The sequence below is a fragment of the Fundulus heteroclitus genome, chromosome 3, assembly GCF_011125445.2.
Source record: "Fundulus heteroclitus isolate FHET01 chromosome 3, MU-UCD_Fhet_4.1, whole genome shotgun sequence".
Lineage (NCBI taxonomy): Eukaryota > Metazoa > Chordata > Actinopteri > Cyprinodontiformes > Fundulidae > Fundulus > Fundulus heteroclitus.
Genome location: NC_046363.1, coordinates 33623135 through 33638650, shown reverse-complemented (window position 1 = coordinate 33638650; position 15516 = coordinate 33623135). Strand labels below are relative to the sequence as shown.

Below are 15516 nucleotides of genomic sequence, written 5' to 3'. Positions count from 1 at the left end.
GCCTTACCAGGAACCACAAGCGATGGCAAAAAATGCGAAAGCTGCCATTGGATTTTTTATTTTTTTTTATTATTATGTGAGGAGAGCTAAAGAATGCTGGTATGTTACTGTTTTGTTATCTCAAAAACCCAAACACATTAGGGGCTATTCAGCACATTGAGGATTGAATCTTTGAGCCTATTCATTTGGGCATTTTTATCCGTCTAGTGTTTTAACCCAAATATCCTCATTAGATAGGTTTTGATTCTTTGACAGTAGTATAGGAATCAGCACGATTGATACTTCACTATATACGAAATCCTGCAAAGAATGCACCATTGGTTTAAAAATCATTTTCTTTCTGCACACACGCAAAGGTGTGTACTTCATTTGTTGTTTGCCTCAAATTACCTCCCTGTGGCCTACTCACACATCCTAATCACAAGATAGATAGGCCTCTACGAGCGGTATGGTGTGATCACAAGGCTGACTCTGTTCTCCTGTGCTTCGGCACACAGCCGTCTGCAGGCAGTTTTCTTCAGCTTTGATAGCAACAGCATCAACAGCGACCTAATGGGGTGCATGACCAGGAGATCGAGCTCAGGCCTTCCATATTCATCTCCCCACTGCATCGCAAATCTCATGCAGTATTACCATGAGCCTAGCAGAGACGAGGGGCTACGTAGCGCTGGAGATGTTCAGTCACGTAGCATCAAAGTAAATGGGATTCTTCGAATTTGTGTCTATGTGAGCATTTTTGTGCATGTGTAGCTTTGTGGTTTGTAATTTACAAGTACTGTGTGGAAGCCTCACCATAGTGGGATGTGTTGTGGTGTGTGAAATGCCATTATGCGTATGCATGGTTTTTAACCGTCTCAGCGCAAGTACATGGTGAGATGTTGTTTACTGCCTTTTCACCTGCAAGATGCATGACGGCATCCAACGCCGTGGGGAGATAAAACAGCAAATGGGCGAGGTAGAGAAAGCGCAAGGGTTATATAGCGGCTAACTGGGGAGATGTTTAGTTTTATGTTAATTGAAGGGGCTTACACAGAACTCTATTGACAGTAACATGCCCTTCAAGGTGTTCTTTGTGGTTCAGCACTTCTGTCAAGACACAGGCAGTCATTTTGCTTCACCTTTATTTATATGCTTGAGTACTCAGAACATTATGGAACATGGTGGGGCCCAGTAATAGATGTGGGAGAGGGGGCAGGTGTGTGTATGGGAGGTCAGACGCCTCGCACCTATAGTGTCTATTCCCTATTGATGCATTCAGAGGGACAGATGTCACAAAAAGGGGGGAACTGGGGGTGAGGATGTGGTAATAAAAAATTAAACAGAATAAAGTGATGAAATTACAAAAAAATAAAATCCAAAAAGGCATGTTCGGAAAGTTTACCCCTTGAACTCCTGTTTTCAGAGGAACGAGTACCTTCTTTGACCTTCACAACAGTGATCGGTACATGTCAAAGTCGGTGCAAAGAGCACCGACAGAATCTCACTCATCCCTGCCTTGAGGTCCTGTGGCAAAGAAGCATATTTCATTTGAATTCATGAACACACTTGCAAAACTGTTTTGATAAGGGGGTGGTGAGTGTCAGTGCCCATTTCATGTCTAATTGGTCAGGCGTACATCTCGAGACAAGACCGGAGAGGGTTTCCTAACTTTCAGATCAGAGGGCTCCAAACAAAAAAAAAAAAAAAAAAAAAATCAACAACAGCTCCGTCTTCCATCACGCCACCAAGGTCACCTGTCACTTAGCACCCCTCGACCACTGTGCATGTTTGATTTGGTTGACACATTAACAGACAACTGTGACATTTAGTTGTTTGATGCTAAGAGGGCTGTGCCCTTTAAACTCCAGCTACACACACACACTGGTTCTGCCAGGGCAGCACTGGACCGTGTTGTGCAAGTTGTGAGCTCAAATTTAATATGGAAGTATCAATTAATACAATACAGATACATAGAATATCATCAAAAAGTTTTTTTTTTTGTTTTTGGTATTTAAAAAAAAAAGAGAAGTTCATACATTATATAAGTATATTACACATGCATTTCAACTTTTCATTTCTGTTAATTTAGATGATTAAGACTTATTGTTAGTAACAAAACAAAAAAATGAGACCAATGTACTATATAAAACCCATGCAGGGTACAGCACACGCACTCAGTACTTGGTTATACCTCTTTTTGAACGGTTCACTGCATGAATAAAGCACTGCATGGAGGCAATGCGCCTGTGGTGCTGCTGAGATGTTAAGGAAGGTTTCTTTAACAGCAGTTTTTACTTCTATTCTGTATTGCAGGGTCTGCTGTTTCTCACCTTTTTCTTGCCAATTCTCCACAGATTCTAAGTTGGATTTCAGGTCAGGTAACTAATAGTCAACTGGTTTAATGACCCAGGAATGACCCAGGAAGAGGTACATTTGACAGGTGCCAACTATACTGGAAAATGAAATCAGTACCTTCATAAAGCTTATGTGCAGAGGGAGGGAAGCAGCTCTGAAATTCTGTGTATGGCACACAGCAGAGCAACCAGTTGTCCCACCTTCTATCGCCCCATCCAACCACCCTAGCTGCCTAAATCATCTAATCTTGAATAGGATTTGTTTCACAGTCCTCTCAAAACTACCAATATTCTGGTTACTTGTTAATTTTTTTTCATCCAACTTTTTTTTTTCCTCCCACTCAACTTTCCATAACCATTCTTGAACACAACAGCTTTCTTTAGCAAATATATTTCTGGCTTACCCTCCTTGTGAAGCAGTCAGCAGCCTGTCCCATCATTGTGCTGACCATAACAGGATCATAACATAACATTTCTGTATATAAAAAAATGTATATTCAAATTTGAAAGATGCAATACATTTGTTTCTTTTTTTGCAGAACTACAAAAATGAACTTCAAAATGTTTTCAATATTAAGAATTATGAAGAGGCAACTTTTTCAGCGCGATATCCTTTTCAAGAAATTCAACTGATTAGCAGCAACACCTCGTTTTTCAATGGATATCAATACTCCTGGACAGAAAACACGGTTGGTTAGTCAATAAGATCAGAAACCTCTGAATGAAGTTCCAAGGTTAACATCACCATAGCTGAGAAATCACATGTTAGCGAGAGGTGTTGCTGTGAATGGCCACTGCTAATCATTTAGATTAATTGAGGTTTCTACTGGGTGGGTGTTGTATATTCTAAGCTGCACCTCATGTGGGCACTCCCATAAAAGGTTTCCAAGTGCCACTGTTAAAAAGGTATGTCCCCACCCTAATTATGTGACCTTATTATTATCAAGATTTAACCTACAATTAATTGCATGAGATAGCCCTTAATGACGGGTTAAGGTTAAATTAGGAGGGATGATGACTTAGACTTAGACATAGACATCTTTATTTGTCATTTTGTATGTACAGAATGCATACAGGATGAAATTTCTGTATGCATCAATTTCTGTATGCATCCTATTTGTACAAACCTGACCTAGGTTTTGGGCTTAACTGCTTGACTTGTTGATGGGGCTGCAAAGTCCTTCTAATCACATGACCTCCACAGAGTCCATTTTGCTACCTTTCCTGTTAACCTTTGTCCCTTGGTCAAGTTTTCAAATCAATGAGCCCTAAGGTCCATATACCTTACTGGTTGACCCAGAGGTGGCTGACCAGCGACCAGGCCTACACTCCACAATGGCACTGAATCCCATACACAGGCAAAAAGCTGCTCGTCGTGCAATAAGATGATTTAGCACTGTAACTCTACCTGCCCGGCACCAGTCTCAGGTTTGTGCGCCTTTTGATTAATCATGGGCCAAGGGGATTTATTGTATGGGGGATATTTGCCTCAGCGATTTAATAATGGTAGGGGAGGAACATAATTAATCAGAGAGGTCCATGCATGCCCCCCTTCTAAAATCTGGTAGAATTAATGACTATGAATATGTATGTTTGTTTGTTAGCACTACACAGCCTGCATCTCAGTTGCTGTTTTGCAACTACATTGCTCAACAGTAGTCCTGTGCTCTGTGAATAACATAGCCTCTCTCGTGTTATGTGTGGCATATCCATCTCATGGGGGGCCAGATGTCATTCTGCTATCACAGGGTGGTGGAACTGCTTATTATTGTGTTTTTGCCTCACCATCTATGAGTCCATCGGATGCATGCACTAACAAATAGAAAAAAACAAACAAACAAACATACAAAACCCTCAAACATTCCTGCATTACCACATATCTTTCTTCCTGTTTGCTGCAAATATGCTCTCAGGCTCATGCAGGTAGGAAGCTTGCTCCCCCTCTCATCATGTACAAACAGTCTGGCACTATAGAAAAATAATGATGAGCCGTCCTGTTGGCTCATTTATCAGCATGTTTTACAACAGGCGCCGGGTGGAAGTAATTAAACTCTGCCATCATTACAATGAGCCAGGCCCCCCTCTTAATAGACACCCAATGAGACACTGGAGGCTTGCCTGGTAATTGTAGCTCCAACTATTTCTATCTCGTTTTCGTTCTCTCTCTCTCTCTCTCTCTTTGCGTGTGTGTGTGTGAACACAAGCCTGTATGTGTGTGTGTTTGTCTACAATCCTCTTGTTTCATATGCGGTTTTAATTAGTGAAGAAAAAGAGCTGATAAGCAATTGAGAAAGACAAAATCTGAGTGAATTACTGAGTGAAGGTTAAGGCCTTTGATACTATGTGTCTATTTGAAGTGTTTAACAATGGATAAAAAAAATTAATCCATGCGGTAGAAAATGTGGATTAAGCTGACATGAGAAACTCCATCAGTGAGCTGGCAGTTATCATATGACACAAAGCTGGAACTAAATACCCAAATTTGGCAGATTTCTAACTTCAGGATTTCAATAGATTTTTGTTTAGGGTGACAAAGAACAAGTGTCTGGAAATTGTCATATCCGTTGTATCCTGTATGTGTGCATCTCTCTCACTTTGTCATCGCAGGATGTGACGAGCATGTGTTTCCCGCTGCTTCATATTATCAGCACTAATCAGTAGGAGCTTAAGGTGGCACAGACTTCCTAAAGCAGATGACCTGGTTTCGTTCACCAGCACGTAGTCAGGCCTACCTTGTCTTGTGTTCTCTGTCCTTCCTAGTGCTAATGCTCGTCCTTGCTGTCCTATTTCACAAAAAAACAGTCGCCATCATGCCCAAGTTTTCATGTCTCCAAGCTCCACCGCCTTGCTTTTTGGATTTCTGCAGAAAACTCCTCGAGCTCCATTCCGCAAATCTCCTCACTTCTCCTCAAACCATGTTCACGTTTTCAGCTGCTTGGATCCTTCTGTAACTTACCACCCTCCAATACTCAACTCCTCTGATGCCACGCCTGGAAGAAAGAACGACAGAGACAACATTACCCATTCACCACCAACACCCACACCCAGATTGTGTGGATTTGCTCACCTCCTCTCGATGTCTTCCTTCATGGACATCTGTAAGAAGTCTTTATGAAACTCATCATCCAACTTCCTTCCCTGAAAATTAACAACCGACCTCTCCTCGTCAGCGCTTTTCATTAAGTGTTGGTAATTGTTGCCAGCACCAGAGTGCAATTCAAAACAAACATGACAGAAAGTTCTCTATGTCACAGTTCATGTAATTATTGCCATCGAGGCAAGATTGTTCCTGCCTTTGATTTTCTTTAAACCAAGCCACTGGTAAATATGATGTTGTGATCATAGACTACAGGGCTGGATTTGCCAAATAAATTAATTTATTTAATGTATTTATTGAAAATAATTTATTTATTAATTTAATTAATTAGTGAATAAGAGCATTTCTAAACAAATATTATTGACTGCAACAGTATGAGACACGAACACGTCCCGCTTTTTTTTTTCCCTTGAAAGCTCTTAACCTACCTCAGCCCACCCCCTCCCCTCACAGTCGACTGAAGTTTTCAAACTTAGCCACTTTAGCTGACCGGAGTTAGAGAGATCATTTCATTTCTGCCTCTGGAAATGGATAGTAAACCACAAAAACTCAAGGGAGGCAGAGAAAGAAAAAAGGCTCAATATCTTACAGGTGGACAGGGCCAAATGTACCAAAATTAAAGATTTGTTTAGCGCCACAAGTGCGACTGGAGCAGCACCATCAAATGCACTCGCGTTGATGCTCAGCAGTAACACAGACAAAGGAGAATGAGGAGGAGAAAGAGAGAGAGAAGTTGTCTAGCAGGGACAGATAGAAGAGGAGGTCAGACCATTAATATCTTCACTGAATGAAGAAGTGACCAAAATGTGCCAGGTTACACATATATTTATGTTAAAGTGAGTCCTCCTCTTTGACCAACAGCTTTGTTGTTTTGATGTTATTTTCTACCTACTGACCCATTCGGATATTAAAGCTGTAGTTGGTATTCCTGTTCAGAAACTTTTTGTTAAACTGAGTGAAATGGTCCTTCCATCCTAGCAGTAGTCAATACTTTATGTATGCAGAAAAAGGAGGTTAAAATTAGATCTCTGTGAAAGCTGCAGCCTTTAAAAACTCTGACCAATCACTGCCATTGGCATGGAGGGTCCTGCTCTCACCCTCCTCTGTCCCTCAAGTTCCGGGGTATCGCCTAATCTATTGGTTGTCCCACATGCCAGTCATTCTGACGCGCTCAGGTAACACCCATGTGTGTACACGTCCTTGTTAGTTTCCGCTTGCTGGCTGTGCATGCACAATTCTAATGTTTATGTATCCAGTTAGCTTAGTGGTTGGCTTCAGTGTTAGCCGTTCATTGTAGCTCCGCTGCTCTCACGTATACTTTAAACATGGCTGAAAGTTTAAGAGAAGAAGAGGAAGGCCTCAGTAGAAAGAAATCACCCGATCCCCTTAAGGAGCAGAAGAGCAGGTAAGATGGTCTTGCACATGCACAGCTATTCAAAAGGGGACTTAGGGGTTGCCGGCGGATTGCCGGTTTGATTCCCTGAGTGTTTCAGTTGTCATGACCTTGGGCAAGACACTTCCCCCGCATTGCCTGATGGCGGTGGTCACAGGGTCCGGTGCCGATTTATGGCAGCCTCGCCTCTGTCAGTCTGCCCCGGGGCAGCTGTGGCTACTAACATAGCTCACCAACGCCAGGGTGAGAATGTGTGCGTGAATGTGTGAATCACTGACTATAGTGTAAAGCAATGCGGGGTTGTTGGACTTGATAAAGCGCTGTACAAGTACAAGCCATTTACCATTACCATTTAGGGAAAATCAGGATATTATCGCACAAAAAAACCCTCATTCTGACATACAGTGAAGCTCTGATATTGCGATGGAAATATTGCCATGTTTTAACCCACTTGTCTTTGTAATGGGGCTCCAACACTTTTCATGTCAAAACCTCTAACTCAAATTTACATAACTCTCTCTCCTAATTTTCAAAGTATAAAACAATTTGCATTACATTTGCTGCAGGTATTAATGGTGAAATTAGGGGGTTGAATATGAAATTTGAAACTGTTTGGATGGATGCTAAATGAACTGTTGAATAGATGGATGAATAAAACATCCCTTTTTGCAAACTGTGGTCAGCAACAGTAAGAAAAACAAAAATGTTGCATCTCCACAGAAAAGCGGAGAGGAATAATAATTTTGAAATAACACCGTTTTTTTAATGGTAAATGGCTTGCACTTGTATAGTGCTTTATCAAGTCCGACGACCCAAAGAGCTTTACTCTACATCAGTCATTCACACATTCACACCCTGGCATTGGTGAGCTATGTTAGTAGCCACAGCTGCCCTGGGGCACACTGACAGAAGCGAGGCTGCCATACATCGGCGCCACCGGACCCTCTGACCACTGCCAGCAGGCAATGCAGGTGAAGTGTCTTGCCCAATGACTGAGAAGGTCGGAGAGGGGATACCAAACTGGCAACCCGGCAATTTCAGGACAAACTCCCTAACTCCTGCGCCACCGTCGCCCCCTATTCTACCTATGTGTTTAAAAAGATTTAAGCGTAGTTTGTTCAAGTGTTTGCATGTTGTTTTAACATTACTAAACAGTTAAATGCAGTCCGCAGACAGCCTGGCACAAACAAGATATTCACAATAAAACGCACAAACTGATCTTCTTTGCAGACAGTGCAGCATGTAGGGTGTATAAGTCAGGCATCTGGCTGTGTAGTGATTTGTCTCCCACCTGCAGGAGAAGCCTGCATTGTGGGCTAAGCAGTGTGCTCCCACACACCTGCTGCTGATCAGCCATCAGCTGGAGTTTAAGAGTCACTGCCAGTTATTTGAGTCCTGAGTGTCAACCCAAGTGGTACCTCCAGCACTCTGAGGTGTTCTTCTTGTTGTTTCTGCATGCACAGCCTGCTTTCTCTACCACTCGAGTTCTCCCCTGGATCTGTCTCTCTGGAATGCTTCCTGGATTCTCAGTTCAAACCTCTTTGTATCATAACCTCTGGGACAATTTTCTCCAGTACTAGCAACTACAAGCTCCTCACTCCAGCCAAGCTCCAGCCTTCCTTTCTGCCCTCTAACACTCAACCATATACTTCACATTGGAACGCAGTTCCCTTTATGGACCTACACCACCGGACTCAGCTCGTTCGGCCTGGCTCCAAGTCATTGACATATCACAAGTAAGATCAACTCTCATTACTCTTCTCACACGATTCACCATTTATTCCCTCCACTCATCTCTCGCTTTTTCCTCATATTGATCCAATGTTCAGCATTATCAGACACCTCCTGAGCCAGTTATCTACATCTCCTTTTGTAATGCAACACGCTTGGTAAAATTTGACCATTGTCTCCTAATCTCTTGCATGTGGGTCAGAAGCTTGCCATGATCCATGTCAGTATTTGCTGCAGAAAGTGAGCTGGTACTTATTTTTTCTTTTTTTTCTTTTTTCTTTTTTTCTACCGGAGTGTCCTTGGCTTGTAATTCTAAAACAGACCTCCAATGCTCACTCTTTCTAAAATCATTCTACACGTTTTTATAATAACGAAATGCTCCAAGTAATATTCATTTAAATTGGATTTGTTCCCCAGATGAAAATCCTTGTAGTGTGTTGACTTGGCTGAACTGTGATATTTTAAGCTTATCTCTTTTACTGAAACAATGATGGGCAATTTTCTCAAGGATATACCAGCTATTAAGATGGTTGATCAGAGATTTATATTAGATTACATGCCAGCATAGTAGAAGCAGTGGTTCCTTTACTATACCTGCACCATTTAGCATCACTTACAGCCCTAATGGCACAATTACCCTTCAGCAGCAGCATTTATAGTGCTCTTTTGACGTAGGGCTGATGTTATAACCCTAAAACATTTTCCATTTAAACCCCCATTTTACTCCCACTCCACTGTTTTCACTCAGACCCTCAAAAGCCCCTGATCGCTGGATATCGATTAGGCTCATCACCCCAAATGCTAACCCCATTCCTTAACGCCAAACCTGTATCTTTACCATGCTCTCACCCTAATCCCATGGTAATCAAATGGGCCCCGACTGGGCCATCGTAACGGTGGCAATTAGCTTGCGAGCAGGTCTGGGGCTAATGATAGTGGTACCGGCAGAGGTGGCAGCAAACCTGGTAGTATCCAGGGAGGCTGTAAACATCCATTAGCCGTTAACCGTCCCTACACATTTTTCCCTCCTAAAGCTCTCTCATTAGTGCAGTGAGCCCTGACAGGTAAACAGCACTAATGGGAATGGCCTATCAATAAACGGCCTGTGTGTTAACAGGAAGTGCTGGCGAGGGGACCAAACACACAGAGCAACAGTGATAAAGAGGGGGAAGGGCAAATTTTCTGATAAAAATGGCTATAAACTTGGGCAGGAATGTTATTAGAGAAGGATAACTGATGCTGCGGTCTTCTTGAGCACTTTGCAGAAAAGTCATTTAGATTGTCCATTTCTGAAACTAAAGGGAATGCGGAACACTGACCAGGATATGAAACCTCATCCAAAAACATTTTAAAAAGACACTAAAGCAGCTGTGATCATTTGGCATATACAGGGCTTTGCAAAGTTCAACCGCTTTGAATGTTTTTGGATTTTCACTTCACAGCCACAGATTTCAAGGTATTTTATCATAATAGATCCCAAGAAAGTAGTACAAATGTGAATAGAATGAAAAGTGTTTGAAAATGTGTTACTAAACATTTTAACATGCATGCATTTTAAGCCACCTATACCTAATTATGTGTGATTTCAATCGAGTCCACACAACATCCCTCAAATTTCACCTATTTGGTAAGCAGTTTATCTGTAATTCAACCTACATTATAAATGATGTGGATCTGTAAAGGCTTCAATATTCTTAGAGGCCAACAAACGGCATCATGCAGAACAGGGAACACACTAGACATGATGGAGATAAAGCTGTGGAGAAGTTTAAAGCAAACTTATAATGCAATATCTCCAGGAGCAATGTTCAATCCATGACCTAAAAACAGAGCATTGCACAACTTCCAACCTACCAAGACATGGTTGTTCACATAAGCTGATAGGCACAGGAACAACATCAATGTTAAGAGAGGCAGCAAAGAAAACCAGGAAACCATGGAGGAGCTGCAGCGATCCACAGCTTGATTAGGATAATCTGGCAACAGGACAAATGATAGCCATGCACTTTTAAAATCAGGCTTTCAGAAAGCAAAACATAACAAGAAGTATGCCACTGTACACAAAACGATCAAAAAGCCCAACCATGTGGAAGAACGTGGTCTGGTAAGATGAAACCAAGTTAAAACTTTTTGATCTATATGTGGTTAAAACCTAAAACTACCCACGGCCCTAAGCACACCCTCCCCAAAATATGATAATGGCAGCATCATGCTGTGGATATGACTTAGATTTAGACAACTTTATTTGTCATTGTGTATGTACAGAGTGCATACAGAACAAAATTTTGTTGTATAGTCAGATTATGGCAACATTGCAATATCAAGTGCAGCAGTGATCAAATTGTTAACATATCATAGTGCAAGTAGAAAAACAGTGTGCTGTCACATTATGCTGGAGAATTTACAAACCTCATGTTTAATGTGCAGAATAATGGTGCGACTGTGGCTTGATGGGTTGAGTAATCGTCTGGCAACCAGAAGGTTGTGGGTTTGATTTCAGCTTCCCCTTGCCACATGTAGATGTGCCCTTGGGCAAGGCACTTAACCCCAAGTTGCCTACCGAGCTGTGTCTCGGTGTATAAATGTGTGCGCGTTAGTTAGAGCGACTGTGTGAATGGGGCTCTAGTGTACAGCGCTTTGGGTGGTCAGCATGACTGGAAAAGCGCTATATAAGTTCAGTCCATTTACCAAACAAGGCATTTATGCAAAAATGCCTTTCCGTTGTGAAACGCATATGCTTTTCTTCAAGATGGACAAGGAAAAGTGGACATAGTTAATCGGCAGATTGAGAGACAGCAACATGCAGGCCAATCCTAGTAGAAAACCTGTTAAATGTTGCACAACATTGAAGACTAGGGTGGGCATTAACCTTCCAGTGGGACAATTACCCTAAGCATACTGTCTGAGCTATATTGGAAATGACCATGTCAAAGTCCAGACCTTAGTACAATTGCTATGGACAATTGAAAGTGGCTAAGTATGAAAATTGCTGTTCATAGAATGTCTTTGTCCAATCTGACTGAACTTATTTTGCAAAGAAGAATGGGGCTAAGCAAATGTATCTCTGACTGTTCAAAGCTGGAGGAGCTATAGCTCAAAAGACTGATGGCTGTCTGCAGTACTAAATCAGTGCAGCTGAAGTTTGACAACAAACAACTATTTTTTTTGAAATTCTAAAGACCATGTCTACATTTCACAAATATGTGGTACTTAATGTGGACACTATACGCTTTTCACCAAAAAATCCTTCCAATTAAATGCATGGAACTGGTAACATGAGAAAATGGGAAAAGTTCTAGGGGTACGAATAGTTTTTCAAGGCACAATAGTGGCAAAAGGCTATGGAGGGCACTTCAAGGCATGACCTCAGATGTTTCCAAAGCTACTTTGTTATTCAAGTGTTGTGAGCTGTGGAATGTGCATCCTCCATGATCATGTCTGTGTATTCCAGCTCACACAACACTGAGAGGGAACTGGAAGGGAGAGACTGGATGAGCTAAACAGAGAAAAGAGAGTGTGAGGGTAGAAAGAACTGTGGGGCCAGCAAGAGACGAGAGATGGATGTTATTTATGTTTTGAGCAGGTTCAATCTGAGTTCACCTTACCAAGAGACGTCCCCAAGCTGTGACAACCATGTAGCCGCTGATCCACAGTTGAGCATGCGTGTGCGTGCAAGTTCATGTTGGTTTATTTTCTTTAACATAAACATGAGTGCATTTGTGCGTCTGAAGTGAGGGTCAACCAGTGGGCAGTGAAATCTCCGAGAGGACAAAGTATATAGGTGGGATGCACAACATGGTGCACTGCATTTGTGTGTGTGTCAGGGGCCCATTACTGTGGCTGTGGGGCATTAAATCAGATGTGCTTCTGCAGTGGATAAAGCCAATGATACACAGATTATATACACCCTGGGTCTCTGCTGCCCACCTTTATCCACAGCCAGACAGATGAAGAGACAACACACAGATGCACGTGGGTCTGCTGTCGTGTGCAAGACTGTGGATGGGCCAGCCTCTGATAATGTCTATGAATAAATATTTGGTATGTGTCATAGAATGTGTCAATGTTCATATAGACAACAATGTTGTTTGCTTTTCAGGTAATGCAGCTACTTTAGTTGATTCAAGAGTGTATTTGTGCTGGTTACTTGCATAAGTACAAGCATTTGTAGAAATGTCTGTTACCAAGCATATACAGTACTGACCGAAATCCAGGGTCAATCCGATCTGGTAAAATGCATGTTTTCCTTCCTTTAGCTCAAATGCTGCGATGTAGTACTGATTTTATTAATTATTCCAAGTATGGGATTGCAGTTCAACATGACATTTCTTTTTCAAAATATCATTTCATTTAGTCCTTGACTAAACTCAATTCCTGTTGTTGGTGTATTGTCCGTGACTTTATGCAAACTACAACCATAGTCTATGCCTGTGAGCTGTGCAGCATTTAATTTTTGAATCATGGCACTACTTGTAAATCTGCTAATGTAACAAAATTTGTGGTCTCAACCAAGTGTTTTGACAAAGATATATGCAAAGTGAAAGGCAGACTGCATTGATTGCTGTGGCATCCCCATCTGCACAATGTTACCATTTCAGCTCACTTTGTGTAGCTCGTGCAGAGGTACACTGGTCCAACCATTATGTGGTGTTCAGTCAAGCACTAAGTTCAAGGAGCTGGAGATTTCCTTTCTAGGTGTGAGACCATGTTGAAATATGTGAAATCATCAATGAGCCACATTAAACTTCAGCAAACTGTTTTGCATAAAACATCTTCAGAAGAGGAAACAAGAGTTTATTTGCAACTGTATGTCAAGTGAGATAATGTATAGCTAGAAGTATGTTGCCAGAACTGTATACAGGCTTTCCTGACTAAGTGCTGGAGAAATTCAAATACAATTCATTTATTTAATTCAGGTTAACCTGCAGAAACTCTGGTAAGAGCAAATGTCTCATTGTAAAAAAACAAAAAATGCCCAGTGGCACAGTTGGTAGCACTATTGCCTTATAGCAAAAATATCCTGGGTTAGAACCCCAGCCAGGAATCTTTCTGCATGGAACATCTCCAAGCTTAGATCTACTGTGAACTTAAAATGGTATGTAAACTTGTTAGGTTAATAGGTCTTTCTAAACTGTGTGTGTGTGTGCGTGGTTGTTTGTCCTGTGTCTGTGTTGCCCTGTGATAGACAGGTGACTTGTCCAGGGTGTACCCCTATTCTTGTCCAATGACCACTAGAGATGGGCACTAGCTCCCCACTCCACCCATGACCTTGCACAGATAAGCAAGTAGATGATGGATGGCTTAAGCTACTGTAGATATCTGGGCCAATTTGAACGTCCTCCCTCCATGTAAATGTCTGAAAAAAATTATTTATGGGATGCTGTTATGTATTTGGGTCCTACCAGACTGTGTTCACTCATCACTTATCTGGTATTTAAGATCATCAGGTCATTATAGTCATCAAAGGTATAGTTTGGCCCCATATCCAAAATTGTGACCCACTTTTTTTGAGCTGTCACACCCGACTACATGAACAAATTAACCGCTGATCCTCACACAGCTCTGTGTGATTCTCATTAACCTGCCAGCTTGTTTACAGAATTTGCTTTCCCTGGTTTCCCCTTGGATTCGCATGAGGACAATGTTGGACTTCATTTTTCACAAGTTAAATAAACCGTTTAAATCCTGCTCCCCCTGCTGAGATGGTTCTGGCATAAGTATTCTGAATCCACCAACAGTTTGACAGCTATAGGGTTGGACATACAGCTCAAGGACATGCATGCCACTGATGTTATCGATTTTGAAATTTTGACTTGGTAACTGCAAATACTGAATCTAAAATTGATGTGATCAATATCTTTAGATAATGACATGCCTAACTTGTATTTACATATAGCATATCGTACAGAAATATTTTCCCTTTATCAAACATTAAACTGTTATATCTCCATATAAGGTACAAGGCAGACCAAAATATTCTGAATAGCTTTGTCAAATAAAAATGCTTAGCAGCTATTATAGAGGGTAGTTGAGGCAAAGTTGATCATTTTGCACAGTTTATACATCAAGTCTGGGGTTTAACTCAATTCCAAACTCAAGCCTTCTTCTCGAACACCAGGTTCACCCCCAGTCTTGCATTAGACCTCCCATGTCTAATTACGTGGGCTGACCTCCCACAGGTCGCCTGAGCAAAGGCCTTCTAAAGATCAATATTCATTCTTTTAGATCTGTCATCCGCTTTTGACACTATCGACCATGTTCTGTGTCTGCTCTCCCCTCCTGTTTTTAATTCATCTATTTACCAACTGATAACCCCTGTATCTGTGCTTCAGTTTGGCTTGTACTGAATTTTATGGATAAATCTGATAAGTTTTTACTTATTTTTCTGTGAATAACAATTAACTAAAACCAGTTGAGTATAATGTTTGAGATACCTGTATAGTCATATTCAAAAATAGCATATTATTTAAAAGTTAATTTTTATTTCAGTAGCCCAATTCACAAAACGAAACGCATATGGATTAACGCAGACTGAATACGTTTTGAAGCCTTTATTTCTGTTAATTATTATCTTTTTTCCACCTCCGGCTAATAAAAATATAGCATCTAAGATTGCAATTGCATCCAACCAATAAAAAACAACATATTTCATGCAGAAATGAGGGCTTAATGAAAAGCATGCTTAATACAATTTCAAAGTTTCAAAAGGTTTAATCTGACAAACAAGACTCTCAGAAATTCTAATTTACTGAATATGACTGTGGTTGTTTTCAGTAAATCCTGATCAAAAGGGGCTGTGGTTGAAAGGAGGAAAAAATGCTACTGCTAACCAACTTAAAAATCACAATTTCTCTTTACTATGCTGAATTCAAGGTTGAAACAAAGTTAAAAACACAGAGGTTAGACCCCAAAAAGACACCTTGCAAAAACTGGTTCAGATGATGAAAGGGGCTCATAATAAA

The 15516-nt window shown here is 41.2% G+C and overlaps 1 protein-coding gene across 2 annotated transcripts in view; it reads left to right on the top strand.

The window, feature by feature from the left end:
- Positions 1–8272: 8272 nt before the first annotated feature.
- LOC118557889 overlaps positions 8273–15516 on the top strand; it is a 121700-nt gene continuing 114456 nt past the window's right edge. For both annotated transcript variants that reach the window (XM_036128356.1, XM_036128357.1), the window contains exon 1: positions 8273–8559. In XM_036128356.1, the coding sequence (XP_035984249.1) occupies positions 8279–8559 (281 nt within the window). In that variant the 5' untranslated portion in view covers positions 8273–8278. The remainder of the gene's footprint in view (positions 8560–15516) is intronic.